This window comes from Neovison vison, chromosome 7 (assembly GCF_020171115.1).
Source record: "Neovison vison isolate M4711 chromosome 7, ASM_NN_V1, whole genome shotgun sequence".
Lineage (NCBI taxonomy): Eukaryota > Metazoa > Chordata > Mammalia > Carnivora > Mustelidae > Neogale > Neogale vison.
The window spans coordinates 131,776,383-131,790,988 of record NC_058097.1 but is presented as its reverse complement, the minus strand read 5'-3'; the positions used below and the strand labels follow the sequence as shown (position 1 = coordinate 131,790,988).

The following is a 14,606-nucleotide window of genomic DNA, read 5'->3' as shown; positions in this document are numbered from 1 at the left end:
GAATAAACTCACCTTGAAATGGTATTATATCACTGCTTTGCCTTTCCCCTTCCCAGATTCAAAGCTAAGGTGATCTTTATCTGCCCGAATAAAAATGCATAGCACCAAAAACAGGGTGTGAGAACCCCTACCTAAACTGGTTAGACAGCACCTGGGGTGTTCTGTTAAAGTTCTGAATGGTACATTTCAAGGAGGAAATCAACACAGGAACTCTTGTTCAGTAGAGAGCCACCAGGATTATAAAGGGTCTGAAAATCTTAACGTAGTCATTCACTTTTTCATTCATTCAACTAATGGTATGTTAAGCGTCTAGTATTTTCCAGGCAGTATAGTAGGTAGTGAGGGGTGGAGAAAAAAGAAATTTCCACGGGCAATTGGAGGAAATAAAGATACTTGTGGACATAAACAAAGACCACCCAAATGAGAACAAAAGAAGCCTATTTATTCAAAGCTTGCTATTGCAAGGGAGTCAGCAAACATCACTTACATTTGGCAGAGACTTGAAGACCAGTGGGAAAGCTTTACAGTAAACAAAAGAGAAGTCTTTGGGCATGCTTTCTTTGGATGGAGGTTGTTACAGGGAAGGTGGAGGCAGGATTAGTAGAAGGGGGGTGTTCTATATGATTAGTTTGGGGACTGTATTTGGCTTTCTCCAGTTGGTCCTGAGTTGGAAGTGGGGGCAAAAATTAAGGAAGCCGTCAGTCATTGACCGAGTCCTGACCATTCTAGGACTATTGCTATAGAAGTTGTGGGTAAGTGTTCTGGCCATTGTCTGTATGAATGTTCAGTATCTACTACTGAATGCTGAGAAAACCTGGAAGAATCTGGAGGTACAGATAATGTATTTGACATATTAATAACTGTATTCAAGTACTCAAAGGTCTACTGTGTTGAAAAGGCACTTGTTCTGCATGGTCCGAATTTATCAAATTAGAACCAGGGGATGAAAGAGCTCTTCAAAATAAGAAAGAACTTCTTAAAACCCATTGCTATCTAGCTACAATCTCAGATAGCGGTTACCTGGTAAAGGAGAAATTCAGACCTAAGCTGGTTGACCTTTCGGCAGTGATACTGTGAAACAGATCACAAGCCTTGGCATTCACCAGGATCACCTGATATCTTTTCTAGCGATACAGAATGACCTCTCTTCTAGACCTGCTGAATCTGATCAGCGGGGCATCATAGATGATTCTCATACGAAACATTGTGAAAGACGTGCAAACACGTCTTCCACACTGAGTATAATATCCTGATTTTTGCATGGCATAGTCATAGTCAGGAAAGAAACCATACGCTTCTTTATTTAACAATATTGACTGAGTGGCTTCCATTATGTTGCTCTCTACTTTTGGCCTATATTTTAATTCCATTGGCATGGTGCATTCCTACATGCTGAGCAAATAATGATGAAAAGGACTCATTTGTTCGTTTTTCAAAAATTTATTGAGTATCTGCTATGTATGTGCTGGAGCACTGTGCTGAGCTCCAGTGAGATGGTGATAAAATGGCCCTTTCAGAGCTTACAATAGCAGAAAAACAATATATTTATGGCAAAGGTGATACACGTTATGAAAAGAAAATGGTGTGAAAACGATTCTTTTTTTGTTCTTCTGGTTTTCCCCATGTCATAACTACAATTAAAATTCGATCAGCTTATTTATAGAGGAATTAGTACTTCCTTTCCCTCAGATTTTTTTTAGGTTTTAAGTGAAAATGGAGAGCCTTTGGGCCTTAGTCCAGAAATCCTACAAGGCTTCAGAATGGCACTTTGTACTTAGAAGCTCTCTGATGTCAAAACTGCTGAATCCACTGGTGAATAAGCCGATCAAAGGGACACCCTTCAGGTTGCCTGGGCATTTTAGAAATTGATCCTGGAAATTCTGAGTTCTTTGGGTTCTCATACCTCTTCCTAACCTTATTGCAATGGAGCTAATCTACGCTGTATTTTTCAAGTGAGTTCTTATTCAAAACCTTGTGTCTTTTGCTATGTGGTACACCAAAAGGAGCTGAAGATGGGAAACAGCTGCCTACGATCTTGACCTGGGTCTCCCACTAATTACTGTGTGACCTTGACCTCTCTGGGCCTAACATTTTTCAGAATATGCTAAATGATTCTTAATTACCTCTAAAATTCTGATTTGGTGAAACTAAATGGAGGAGATATTTCTCGCCTGCCTTTTCCTCCTGCCTTCCTTCCACCCATGCAAATATATTAGAAGCCCCGTCACCATCATTCAATGGATACTGAAATAACTCGCTTTCTAATCCTGGATGTGTGTGTATTCCGTAGGCTGAAATCTGAGGCTTCAACATCTGCCTGCATATTCAGTCTGAATAACTGGACTTATTCCAGGCCCCTGTGGAATACGTCAGCTTCTTTGAAGGAGAACCCTGCCCTGGGAGCAACAGCAATCTGTCCTCACAATTAGCACCTCTATAAATCTAGCTATTACAAGGGTTTTGTTTCAATTATAAATAGACCCTCTGAGAACCAATATATTGCCCCTTACCCGACTCACAGTATCCCCATTATCTAAAGACTTACATTATTCTGCCCACACCTGCCTGATCAGATTCCTTCCAAAGGGACACCAGTCAGATCACAGTACAATCCCCTCCTGGAGAAGGAGTACTGTCACCCAATTAGTACCCTTGAATCGGGCCCTTCCTAGCCTGGGGTTGCTCTTCTATCCCTGATAGGCATGGCTGGAGTCCTAAGCCACCAAACTTAGTCAAGCTATGACAGACATAGGTATATGTTCATACATTTACATAGAAGAGCATTGGACCTTTTTCATAATTTGAATTTTCCATAGAATCAGTCCACTCTAAAATTGTTATTTTATTTAATTTTTTTCAGCTAACTTCATTTATTGTCACCTTATTTCTGATATAACATAATCTGCACATTTGTTTTCATTTTAGGACTTCCTTGTCCACAAAGTCAAAATTTTTGGCTCTGGGAGACCCAGGTGCTACCATGTATACTAAGAAGAGAAAAGAAGCAGTGTCTTTATCAATTATTGCATTATATTAGGACAGCAACTATAATTTAGGAGATGTCATTTTTAAAAAATTAATGTGTATTCACTGTTTACTCTGAAATTAGCTTTCAGTTTTAGTTTAAAATTTAACCTCTGGCTTCCAGACTTCTTCCTATTTAAGTAATTGAACAATTTGAGGAAACAATGATCAGAGCACTATTCAGAGCAGTGGAATAATTTTTCTTGTCCTCATATTTCCCTCTTTTAAAATGTGTATCACTTTTCAACCATTGCCAGAGCTTCTCCTTGTGAGGCCGAACTTCAGGAATTAATGGAGCAAATTGACATCATGGTAAGCAACAAAAAATTGGATTGGGAAAGGAAAATGCGGGCTTTGGAGACACGATTAGATCTTCGGGATCAAGAGTTGGCAAATGCACAAACATGCTTGGATCAGAAAGGCCAAGAGGTACTGAATATATGTGTTGTTAATTCCTCAGGCAGTTATAAATAATATTATTCTCTTCAGGGTATGTTTTTCATTATGTATACTTTTTATCAGGCATCAGCGGTAGCCTTTACTGCTTGGAATTCTGTCGTAGCGTGCTAAATGTGTTCCATCAAATAAGTGACAATTGGAACCTCAACCCATAAAAATTTGCTGATGCAGAAAAACAAAATGCCATCTATAAAAGTAAATAGATATTAAATATATATATATGTGAAATAAATATTGTTTGCAAGTAAAGATGTCAGTGCTTTTGCAACTGTAGAAACAAGCTAGTTGTCCAAACTCTGTCTTTGGAAATGGCTAAGTCAAGCATCTCTTCAAATCTACTAGGAGAACATTTCCAGAAAGAAGTGAAATGTCAACACATGATTGTGGGACAGGGAAGAAAAAAGTTAGGTGAAGGGGGTGTGTGGATATATGTGGGCACCCTCTTAAGAGGAGTGCCCCCAGCCCCCACAAGTTTGCTTACAGCACATAGAACGTACGAGTACTCTCAGGCTTCCAGACGAGTTCCAGAAAATCACGAACTTGACCTAATGCAGACTTTTGTGTCTGTCAATTTTTCTTCTGGGTGAGGCCTAAGAGAAGTATTTACTTTAATCCTATACAAAACCATCATCAGCCAACTTGTTCTTCAGCCATCTCTCTACCTCTGTTGGCCTCCCAGTAGAACTTATCTCTTGACATAATTAACTGAGTTATTTAGTTACTGGCATTTGGCTTCCCTTCAGGGTGGAGGCAGGTCTTCAGGCCCGGAATATGCAAGAGACTATTTTCTTGCTCCCATATCTGTGATGATCCAGATGTGTACACAGGTGATTCCCTTGCATTTTCAGCCAATTCTGCAAGCCAAACCCCTGGGAACTCCTCTGAGACATCATTCTTCTCTTTTTAAAATGTTCTTCTAAAAATGCAGCCCACACTCCGTGGTGCCCCTGGAGCAAAGCGCCCACTGAAGACAGTGGTGCCCAAAATAAAAACAGAACTGCATCCGCAGAGGCTCTGCCTGAGTGATGGTGACATGGCCTCCTGAAAAAATAATGCAAAGTAAATTCTGAACCTTAATTTCAGATGTGATGGTGACACAGATCTTTTGTCAGACATCCATACCGCCCCGTTCTTATGTGTACCCAGTGGAATAGCACCAGCAATGTGGGGTTTTGTGACTTTCATTATTAATAGCTATTTTAAGAACTGCAGTACAAATATTTATTCTTGTTTGAGGACAGCAGTTTTACTTAAAGCATGCTCCTCCTTTGCACATTTTCTGCTTTCATCAGGCAAAATTTAGAAAAAAATCAAAATTAAGTTTTGTTCTTGCTGCAGGTGGGCTTACTTAGGCAGAAGCTGGACAGTCTGGAAAAATGTAACTTAGCAATGACGCAAAATTATGAAGGACAACTGCAAACCCTAAAAGCTCAAGTAAGGAAACAATGTAATTTAATCTCCTTTGATGATTTGACACATTTTGATACATGTTTTCACATATAAAATTATATCAAATTTATGTATTTATAAGTTGTATTGATTTTATTAAAATGGTCTATTTTTAATACAAGTAAAGTTTTTATATTTAATGAAGGGTTATATGTTTGACTGTCTTTCATTGTTTTATTAGATTGTTTCTTTTATTAAGACTGTCAGCTCTTTATCCCTTTAACTGTTAGCATAGTGCAAGACTATTACCTTTCTATTTATCAGATGACTTGTTGATTAATTACATGATAATAGCTAGCAGTGTGAACAACAAAAATGACTTTGCTATTATGAAATAGATAATTGAAGAGAAAAAAACTGGTCTTTGGTACTTCAATACTGGTAGGGCTATAGGTCTTCTGAATAGGGATACTGATTTCTTTGTTATTTATTCCTCTACTTCCTCACTGTGCTAGCAAGCCAAAAATCTTCTCTCCCTTACCACAAATATTGCATAGGGCAATCATTATCTGTGCATCTCAGATCTAGTAGCTGCTCTTGTCCTTGCTTAACTTAATAAATGAATCAATGGGAAATAACAGTTTGATCATGAAATTTATGAAGTGCAAAGATTTCACAAGTGATAATACAATTAAGTGAGCTTGAAGTAGTTAATTCTTTCTTAAGTACCTTCTTAGGGAAGTCATCAGTTATTAAGATTGGATATGAAACATTTGATACGTTCAGCATAATCTTAAAAGACTGGCCAGCTCGTAAATTTAGACATTTTTCCTGCAATTCAAAGAGCTGCCACTAGATGGTAGCTTAAATTACAAAACTAAATGGTTTTTCTAAGACTAAGCATTTAACACTTAACTCAATCAACCTTTTTTTTCCTGTAATCATAAAGCTCTGAAATACCAACATATATATTAAATCACTGTATTTGTTCAATATAAACACGATCTGGAATAAGTTTTAAAAAATAAAGAAATGGAGATACAAGTGATATACCATCTCAGAATTATATTTCATTAGTTCAGTTACTGCTTACCAGATCTTTAATCTCTGGGTTTTTTTTCACGTCCATTTTTAAAAAGTTGTATGGCTTGTTTACAGGTGCTGAGTGGTCAGGTAATACATGAATCCCTGCCATTTGTTGCTTCGCAGCTTCGTTTTATTACTTGGCTGCTGACTAACCAACAAATACCCTTATGGCAATTTCACAAAATTGTGTTCTGTGGAATGCTAATATTGAAAGTTTTAGGAAATGCTGTTTACTTCTTGTTGGCTCCTGGACATTCACAGTGCATGCTAGCATATGACAGGCTGTGCAAATTCCTGTTTCAAACAAATCCATTTAACCTTTTTAATCCAGCATTTTTCAAAACATATTTGATCATAGAACTGCATTTTTTAAGCTAAAACCAGCTTATACTGTAGTACACTATTACAGTGTAAACACTGTAAACAGGTGTTTCATAGGATACATTTTGGGAAAACTACATTGTTCTTGAAAGAGCAGCCATCTGCTTCCACTACAGTTTTCTGCTCTTCTTTTCTTCTCATGTTAAAAGAAAGAAAAGCGTTAAAGAGGAAAGTAGCAGAGAAGGAAAGAGGGGAAAAGAGAGAACTGGTTTGCATAATAGCTTTTAATATGTCATTCTTCTAACTAGAAAATGCTATCTTGTAGCATCATGCTTTGGTTGCTGCTAGCTCACTCTACTGATTCCTTCTTTGAAATTCCTGGTTTATCTACAATTTCATTTTCCTAAAATATTTTAAGGATATACTCTTCTTTGAATAACTCAACTCTATCAAAACTTTCTCATAGAAACTGCTTCTTTTTAAAAAGAGAATATTTTCTTTTCCTTCTATCCATTATGAAACTATGATTAAATTGTATATGTGTATATATATGTATATATATATATATATATATATATATTTGAGATTTTCACTTCTGGAAAGATGGAGTAGATGCATTTAGATCCTGCTAATTAAAACTAGAAAGCCTGGATATTATTTATAAAATGAGAAGACTCTGAGAAGTGGAGGGAGAGACAGGCCAACTAAAACCTTGGTACCCAAGGAGTGACATAGTGGTGAGTTCCCTGGGATTTCTCTTTGCCTCTTATATCCCATGCTGGGGAATGGAGAAGCTGACTACCCAGGTACAGACAAAAACAATCCCAAGGAATGCCTACTTTCTGCAGCCAAAAGACCCAGAAAAAGACTACTTAGCAAGATTACACACTTTTAGATAATAACTGTTCTACTCCAGCCAAACACCACAGAAAAAGACTTCAGCCCCAAACCCACCCCCAGCTCAGCACAGACTGTGTAGACAGCCTCTTTCTCATCAGCTTATAATGAGGTAGTCCAAGCTCCCAAGCCTGGGTGGTGTGAGAGAAGACTGGAGTGGAAAGCCAGGAATCTCGTGACCAGTAAGCGTTGGCAAGGCCCTCCCCAACCCATGGTGTTAGTGGAGGCCATGTGGAGAGCCTGGACTAGTATGCCTATTTGGTGGTAAGGAGGCAATCCCCCTCCTCTCTGAATGGTATCAAGGGACGCCTAATGAGGAATCAGGATGTTTACCACCTCTCAGTGGTAAAGAGTCCACTTGCCCTCACTACACTTTCACTGAAGGACAGGTGAGAGGCAATAATAAGGCACCTATGCCCCTCCAGTCAAGGTGGTATTATTGAAGACTAGTGGGGATCCTGAACTCCCATTCCCACCCAGCAGGGATAAGGAACGTCTCCCTTGGTTTACCTACTGAGGCCAAGAGCTGAACTCCCACTGCCCCTTGGTAGTGATGAGGCAGTGTCTCCCTTTCCTTGCCAGAGTGCTGTCAGAAAAGGATGGCTGAAACACAATCCCTAAAGAAAATCTAGTGTCTCGTAGTGCAATACCCAAAATGTCCAAGTTTCAGTTAAAAAAACAACCCATCACACCAGGAACCAGGAAGATCTAAACTTGAATGAGAAAAGACAACCAAGAGATGGCAACACTGAGTGAATACAGATGTTAGAATTATCTAACAAGGATTTTAAAGCAGCTGTTATAAAAATGCTTCAGCGAGCAATTACAAACACACCTGAAACAAATGAAAGTTATAGCAAAGAAACAAAACTATAATAAACAGCCAGTTAGAAATTTTACCTCTAGAAAATGAAATAGCCAAACTAAAAGAATTCAGTGGATGTACTCAAAAGTAGGATGAAGAGGAAATAGTCAGTGAGCTTAATGATAACGGGATGGAAATTAACCAATCTGAACAACAGAGAGAAAACAGACTAAAAGAAAATGAAGCTAAGGGACATGCAGGACTATAACAAAAGATTGGAAATTTGTGTCACAGAGTCCCAGAAGGGAGAGGAGAGTGGGACTGAGAAAGTACTCAAAGAAGTACAGGTGAAAGTGTCAAAACTTGGTAAAAGATATAAACCTACAGATTCAAGAATCTGCGTGAAAGTCAAACAAGATAAATACAGAGAAACCAAGACTGAGACACACTGTAGACAAAGTTCTCAAAACCAACAGACAAAGAAAAAAAAAATCTTGGAAGCAGAAGAGAGAAATAACACCTTACCTATAGGGAAGAATCAATTCAGATAACAGATTTCTCATCAGAAACCATGGAGGCCAGAGAATGTGGGACATTTTTCAGTTGCTGAAAGAACATAAATGTCAACCCAGAATTCTATGCCTAGAAAAAATATCCTTAGGAATGAAGGGGAAATCAAGTCCTTCTCAAATGAAGGATAACTAAGAGAATTTGTCACTAATAAACCTACCTTCAAGGAATGGCTAAAGAAAGTTCCTTTAGCAGGAAGGAAATGACAAGGAAAGAATCTTGAGATATCAGGAAGGAAGAAAAAACAATGAAAAGCGTTTTAAAAAATGGATAAAGCAATACTTTCCTTCTCTTTGAGTTTTCTAAATTGTTTGACAGATAAAGCAGAAATTATAACAATGTCTAATGCAGTTCTTAATGTATGTTGAAGGAATACTTAAGACAATTATGTTACAAATGGGAGAGGGCAAAGAGAGACATAAAAAAAAGTAAAACTTATGCATTTCAGTTGAACTGGTAAGAGGTTGACACCAGTAGACTGTAATGACTTATGTATATGTAATGTAATACCTAGATCACCAATTGAGAAAGCTATTCAAATAGATAATATTCAAATACCCTATAGATAAACCAAGAAGGAATTATAAATAATGCTCAAATAACCCTGAAGAAAGCAGAAAAGCTAAAATAGAGAAACCAAAAACTAGAAAACAGAAAAGAACAACAAGAATAAGGCTTAAGCTCTAATATATCAATAATTACATTAAATGGGAAGTGTCTAAGTACATCAGTTAAAAGATGGAGATTGAAAGAGTAAATTAAGAAAATATGACCTCACAGTATGTTCTGTTCCAGAAACTCACTTCAGACATAACTATATAGGTAATTTGAAATAAAAAGGTAGAAAAAAATACATGCAAATACTAATGAGAGCAGAAGCGGTGCCACGGTAATTCTGTGTGGAGAAAGAAGAGTCTTTTCAACAAACATAAAGGCACAACTGAATATCCACATGTAAAAGAATGAAGTTAGACCTAAATCATAAACAAAAATGAACTCAAAATGGATTAAAGACCTAACTGTAAAAACTTAATCTATAAAGCTCTTAGAAAAAAACACAGAGTAGATCTTCATGACTTTGGATTAGGCAATGGTTTCTTAGATTTGGCACCAAAAGCACAAGAAAAATCAGATGAATTTAACTTCATTAAAATCAAACCACCTCTGTGCTTCAAAGGACACCATCAAAAAAATGAAGAGACAATTCACAAAGTGGAAGAAAATATTTACAAATGATATATCTGATAAAGGACTAGTGTCCAGAAAAAAAAAAAAACTCATACTAGTCAATAATAAAAAGTAAATGACCTAACTTTAAAATGGGCAAAGATATGAATAGACATTTTTTCAGAGAAGCTATACAAGTATCCAATAAGCATATGAAAAAATCAACATCATGAGTCATTGCGGAAATGCATATCAAATTATGAGATACCCATTCACCCTGGCCAGAATGGCTATAATCAAAAAGATGGACAATAGCAAATGTCAGTGAGGATATTGAGAAATTAAAACCCTGTATGTTCTCAGTAATACTGGGAAATGGTGCAGCCACTTGGAAAGTAGTTCGGCAGTGCCTTAAAAAGTTAAACTCAGAGTTTCCATATGATCCAGCAATTCCACTCCTACTTATGTACCCAAGAGAAATAAATATATGTATCCACACAGAAACTTGTACACAAGTGCTCATAGCAGCTTTATTTGTAATATGCAAAAACTAGAAAGAATCCAAAGTCCATCGATTGATGAACAGTGAAACCAAATATGGCATATCCATGCAATGGAATACTATTCGGTATTGATCCATGCTACAACACAGATGAACCTTGAAAGCGTAAAGTGAAAGAAGCCAGACACAAAAGATCACATAAATGTATGATCCCACTAAAATGAACTGATCAGAATAGGCAAATCCATAGAGACAGAAAGCAGATTAATAGTTTCTAGGGACTGGCGGTAGGAGGAAATGTATAACTATTCTAACATTCTAGGGTTTCTTTTTGTGGTAATGAAAATATTCTGAAATCAGGTAATCTGATCATTGCACAACTATGGAATATACTAAAAACCAGTTAATTTTATTTTTAAATGATGATTATTATGGCAGGTGAATTATATTTCAATTTTAAATGAAATATAATTTCATTTTTAAATGATGATTATTATGGCAGGTGAATTATATTTCAATTTTAAAAATAATATGAGAAGAAGAAAACAAGTGACTATATTAATATCAGAAAAAGTAGATGCGACCATTCATAACTTTATTTGTGGGAGCCAAAATTGGAAATAACCAAAATGAATGGTCAAGCAAATGCAGTTCCCTCCATACCACGGAATAAGACTGAATAATAAAAAGGAATGAACTATTGATACAAGCATGCATCTTCTGGGCATTATGGGGACTAAAAAAACCCAATCTCAAAATGTCATATGCTATTTGATTCCATTTTATAACATTCTCAAATGACAAAATTACAGATATAGAAATAAATTAGTGGTTGCCAGGGGTTAGGGGTCGGAAGATGAGAGGTCTGAGTATCACTACAAAGGCAGGGAGGTCTCTGTGCTATTGGAATGGTTCTGTATCTTGATTGTGGTTGTGGTCACACAAATCTACACAGGTGATAAGATAGCATAAAACTATACACATCTATTGTACCAATGTCATTTCCTGGCTTAATATATACCGTATAATTATACTGTAATTATGATTATTTATAGTTATAATTATTTCAAAGTTCAAAATAAAACCAAAAAACTTTTATAAATAGTTATCTAGAAATTTCTCCACAGATGTTGATGGATCATGCTGCTTCTAATCTATTATTGAAGGTATATCAAAAACCAGAAAAAATAGTACAGTCTAAGTTAAAAGAATTATGACTAAGAAAAAGATTGTATCAATTTGATACTTAAATTTATTTAAACTTCTATCAACATGAATAAGTAGTTTATGCTATTTGTAGCTTTTAAATTCAGTATTCAGTTTCTTGAATAAAATATACATACTTGTTATTTTATAGAAGGGGTTACTGAAATTAAAATTGTCAACACAAGATGGCACTAAATAAAAGAAAAAACTTGGTTTTTAAAACTTGTAAGCTTTGCTGCATATGGTTAAAACAAAGCTAAACAAAACATTTATGTTTTGTTAAATGAGCGACTCATTTAACTGTGCAGTTGATGAAGTCCCAAATTCACATGAAAACCGAATGGTGTTCAGCTCCAATAATTTAGTTTTAATAACTGGTCCTGTCTTCACAAATCAGAAGATTTAAGCATTACTGCATTTTCCAATCATGACTTAAATCATCAAAGACGTGCCCAAGAAAAGAACTCTTGTGAATTCAAGTCAGAAAAGCCAGTCACTGGGGTGCCTGGGTGGCTCAGTGGGTTAAAGCCTCTGTCTTCAGCTCAGGTCATGATTCCAGGGTCCTGGGATTGAGCCCCGCGTCAAGCTCTCTTCTCAGCAGGGAGTCTGCTTCTCCTTTCTCTCTGCCTGCCTCTCTGCCTACTTCTGATCTATGTCTGTCAAATAAATAAATAAAATCTTAAAAAAAAAAAAGCCAGTCATAGTGAGACATTGGCATTCTTTCTTACTTCCAGTTTTCCAAACTGACGAATAGCTTTGAGAAACTGAGACTACACCAGATGAAACAAAGTAAAGTTCGGCGAAAGGAGTTACCGCACCTCAAAGAAGAAACACCCTTTGAACTGAGCAACTTGAACCAGAAATTAGAGGTGAGCCATGTACTTTGTTAGTTTCTTTCCTGCACCGTCAGGATCGATTCCTGCCGCTGCTACAGGCTGGCGGTCTCCGGTCTCCGCTGTGCTCCATGGCACGTACAGCTGTGGTAACAAACACCATTACAAATCAGCTGCTCATTCAATGTATTTTCTTAGTGCACCTTCCCTTTAGGCACTTAGCGAATTAAAACATCACTTTGATTTATGCATCTTTTATACAGATCAGCATTTTTGGAGAGCCAAAAAAAAAAAAAAATAGAGTTCAAAGAAACTGCAGATGTTGAGTGAAATTGAAGGACATCCCTGGGGTCAGTTAAATTGAATATCTAATAAATCTTTTAATGGCTATTTAACTATTGGGTACTTAAATCCCAATGAAGCCTCCCAACAGTTTTTGGAAGAGGGCTTGGAGTTTCAGGGTTTTTTTCTTAAAGAGGTAGTGCCACTCCAAGATAGCAACCACATATTACCCAGAGCTTTGGAGATCTCTGTCTTATTATTCATGGACTCATTTATTTTTATCCCCTAACTTCCCGACCTTGGAGAAAGCAAACCCATTATTTTTTGGAGCTCTTGAGCATTCCTGCTAGAGGTCATGTAACAGCAGGTAGATTCTACTCTAAATTCCTGTTGTTTAACCTGAGACCAGCTCCTAGGCCTTCCATTATTGTTCATTAATTGACCTCAAGATAGCCTATTCCATTTCTTCTTTTGCTCTCAAGCCCTAAAACCCAGCATCCCCCTTACCATCCCCAGCTGGTGATTTCCCTTCCTTCTACTTGCCTGATACATCATAGTTGGCCTCTCACAGTCACCCAGGTGCATACCTAGGAATTGATCTTTTCTTTTACCCCCCATATCCAGCCCAGGTTTGCCCTTTTCCCTGGTCTCCTGCCTCTTAACTCCCTCCTAGCTAACTGCCGTTGCCCTGTTTGATTTTCATCATTTTACTCTTCAATTCACAGTCCTTCTTAAACTTTCCCTCCAAAATATCTTTAAAAGAAGAAAGAAAAATCTAGGACCACAACCCTAAAATTAACCTGTTGCAAGAACTTTACTGAAAAACTTGGGTTTTAGCTCTTAAATTCCTATAAATTTTACAATCTACTGAATAATACACTTTTTTAAAAAAAAATACAAAATTACTACTGCTAAGTAAAATTGACTCTATAGGAAAATGCACCATGTGCCACGTGTAATCAACTACCTGGCTCTTATGGTGGTATGACCAGACTGGCTTCAGAAATATCCTGATCTCAGAAGGTGCCCAAAGATGTGCTTTCACTGAAAATGCTGAGATCAAGTCACTGATTAGCTTTTGATTGATTTCTCATGGGGTTTTATGGGACAACCACAGCCATATAAATTATTCAGACAAAAAAAGTCTGAAATTAATATTAAGTACTTTGTGTGAACACTTTTACATTTAGGGAATGAAATATTTACATAGAATAGATTTCATGAATTTATAGATGAAATTAGTAGCAAAATATGAGCTGGAGCACCTGGGTGGTTGAGTCGATTAAGCATCTGCTCATGTCATGATGTCAGGGTCATGAGATCGAGCCTCATGTCAGTCTCCGTGCTGGGGGTGGAGGCTGCTTGAGAGTATCTCTCCCTCTGCCACTCCCTTCCTCTGCTCATGCACTCTCTCTAAAAAATATATATGTATGTATATATACATATACATATATATATGTACACATATGTGTATATATATCATATGTGTATATATACATATATAATATGTATGCATATATATTATGTATATAATATATATATATGACTTGGTGGGTTTCTACTTATATAAAAATTTTTAAGCACACTGTATAGGTGGTTTAATCTGTATAATTATGGAAACACTTTTTACTTAGGGCCATATGAAAAATTAATGTGTAAGAGATGGGCTATTCCAGTTTTAGTCTGTATCTAAGCATGTTTTTCCTTTGGGACAAATGTTTATTCACTGGTCTAGTAACAGAGAAATGGGAAATAGCATGTTGATGTGGAAGAACATGACAGTTTATAATTTAGAACACTTCCTGACTGACTCGCTTATTTGCCTTGTGACCTGTAGGCAAGTTGTTAGCCTCCCAGAGATTTCATTTTTTCACCAATAATTGGGGTTAAAATACCTTATAGGTGACATTGTGGCCACATGAGAAGAAAATACACATTTGTATATATTTCGATGCACACTGACGCATTTAGAGGTGAGGATACATGAGGTCTGGAAGTTGTCTTAAAACAGTCCAACAAAGGAAGGGTGGAGAGAGAGGGGGGATGGAGGTGGTTAGGTTGATGG

At 36.9% G+C, this 14,606-nt stretch overlaps 1 protein-coding gene across 4 annotated transcripts in view; it reads left to right on the top strand.

Annotated features, from left to right (window-relative positions):
* The window catches only part of DEUP1 (deuterosome assembly protein 1), an 80,680-nt gene that overhangs the window by 15,605 nt on the left and 50,469 nt on the right, over positions 1-14,606 (top strand). For all 4 annotated transcript variants that reach the window (XM_044258319.1, XM_044258318.1, XM_044258317.1 and 1 more), the window contains exons 3-5: positions 3,282-3,453; positions 4,822-4,917; positions 12,161-12,295. In XM_044258319.1, coding sequence (XP_044114254.1) covers positions 3,282-3,453; positions 4,822-4,917; positions 12,161-12,295 — 403 coding nt within the window. The remainder of the gene's footprint in view (positions 1-3,281; positions 3,454-4,821; positions 4,918-12,160; positions 12,296-14,606) is intronic.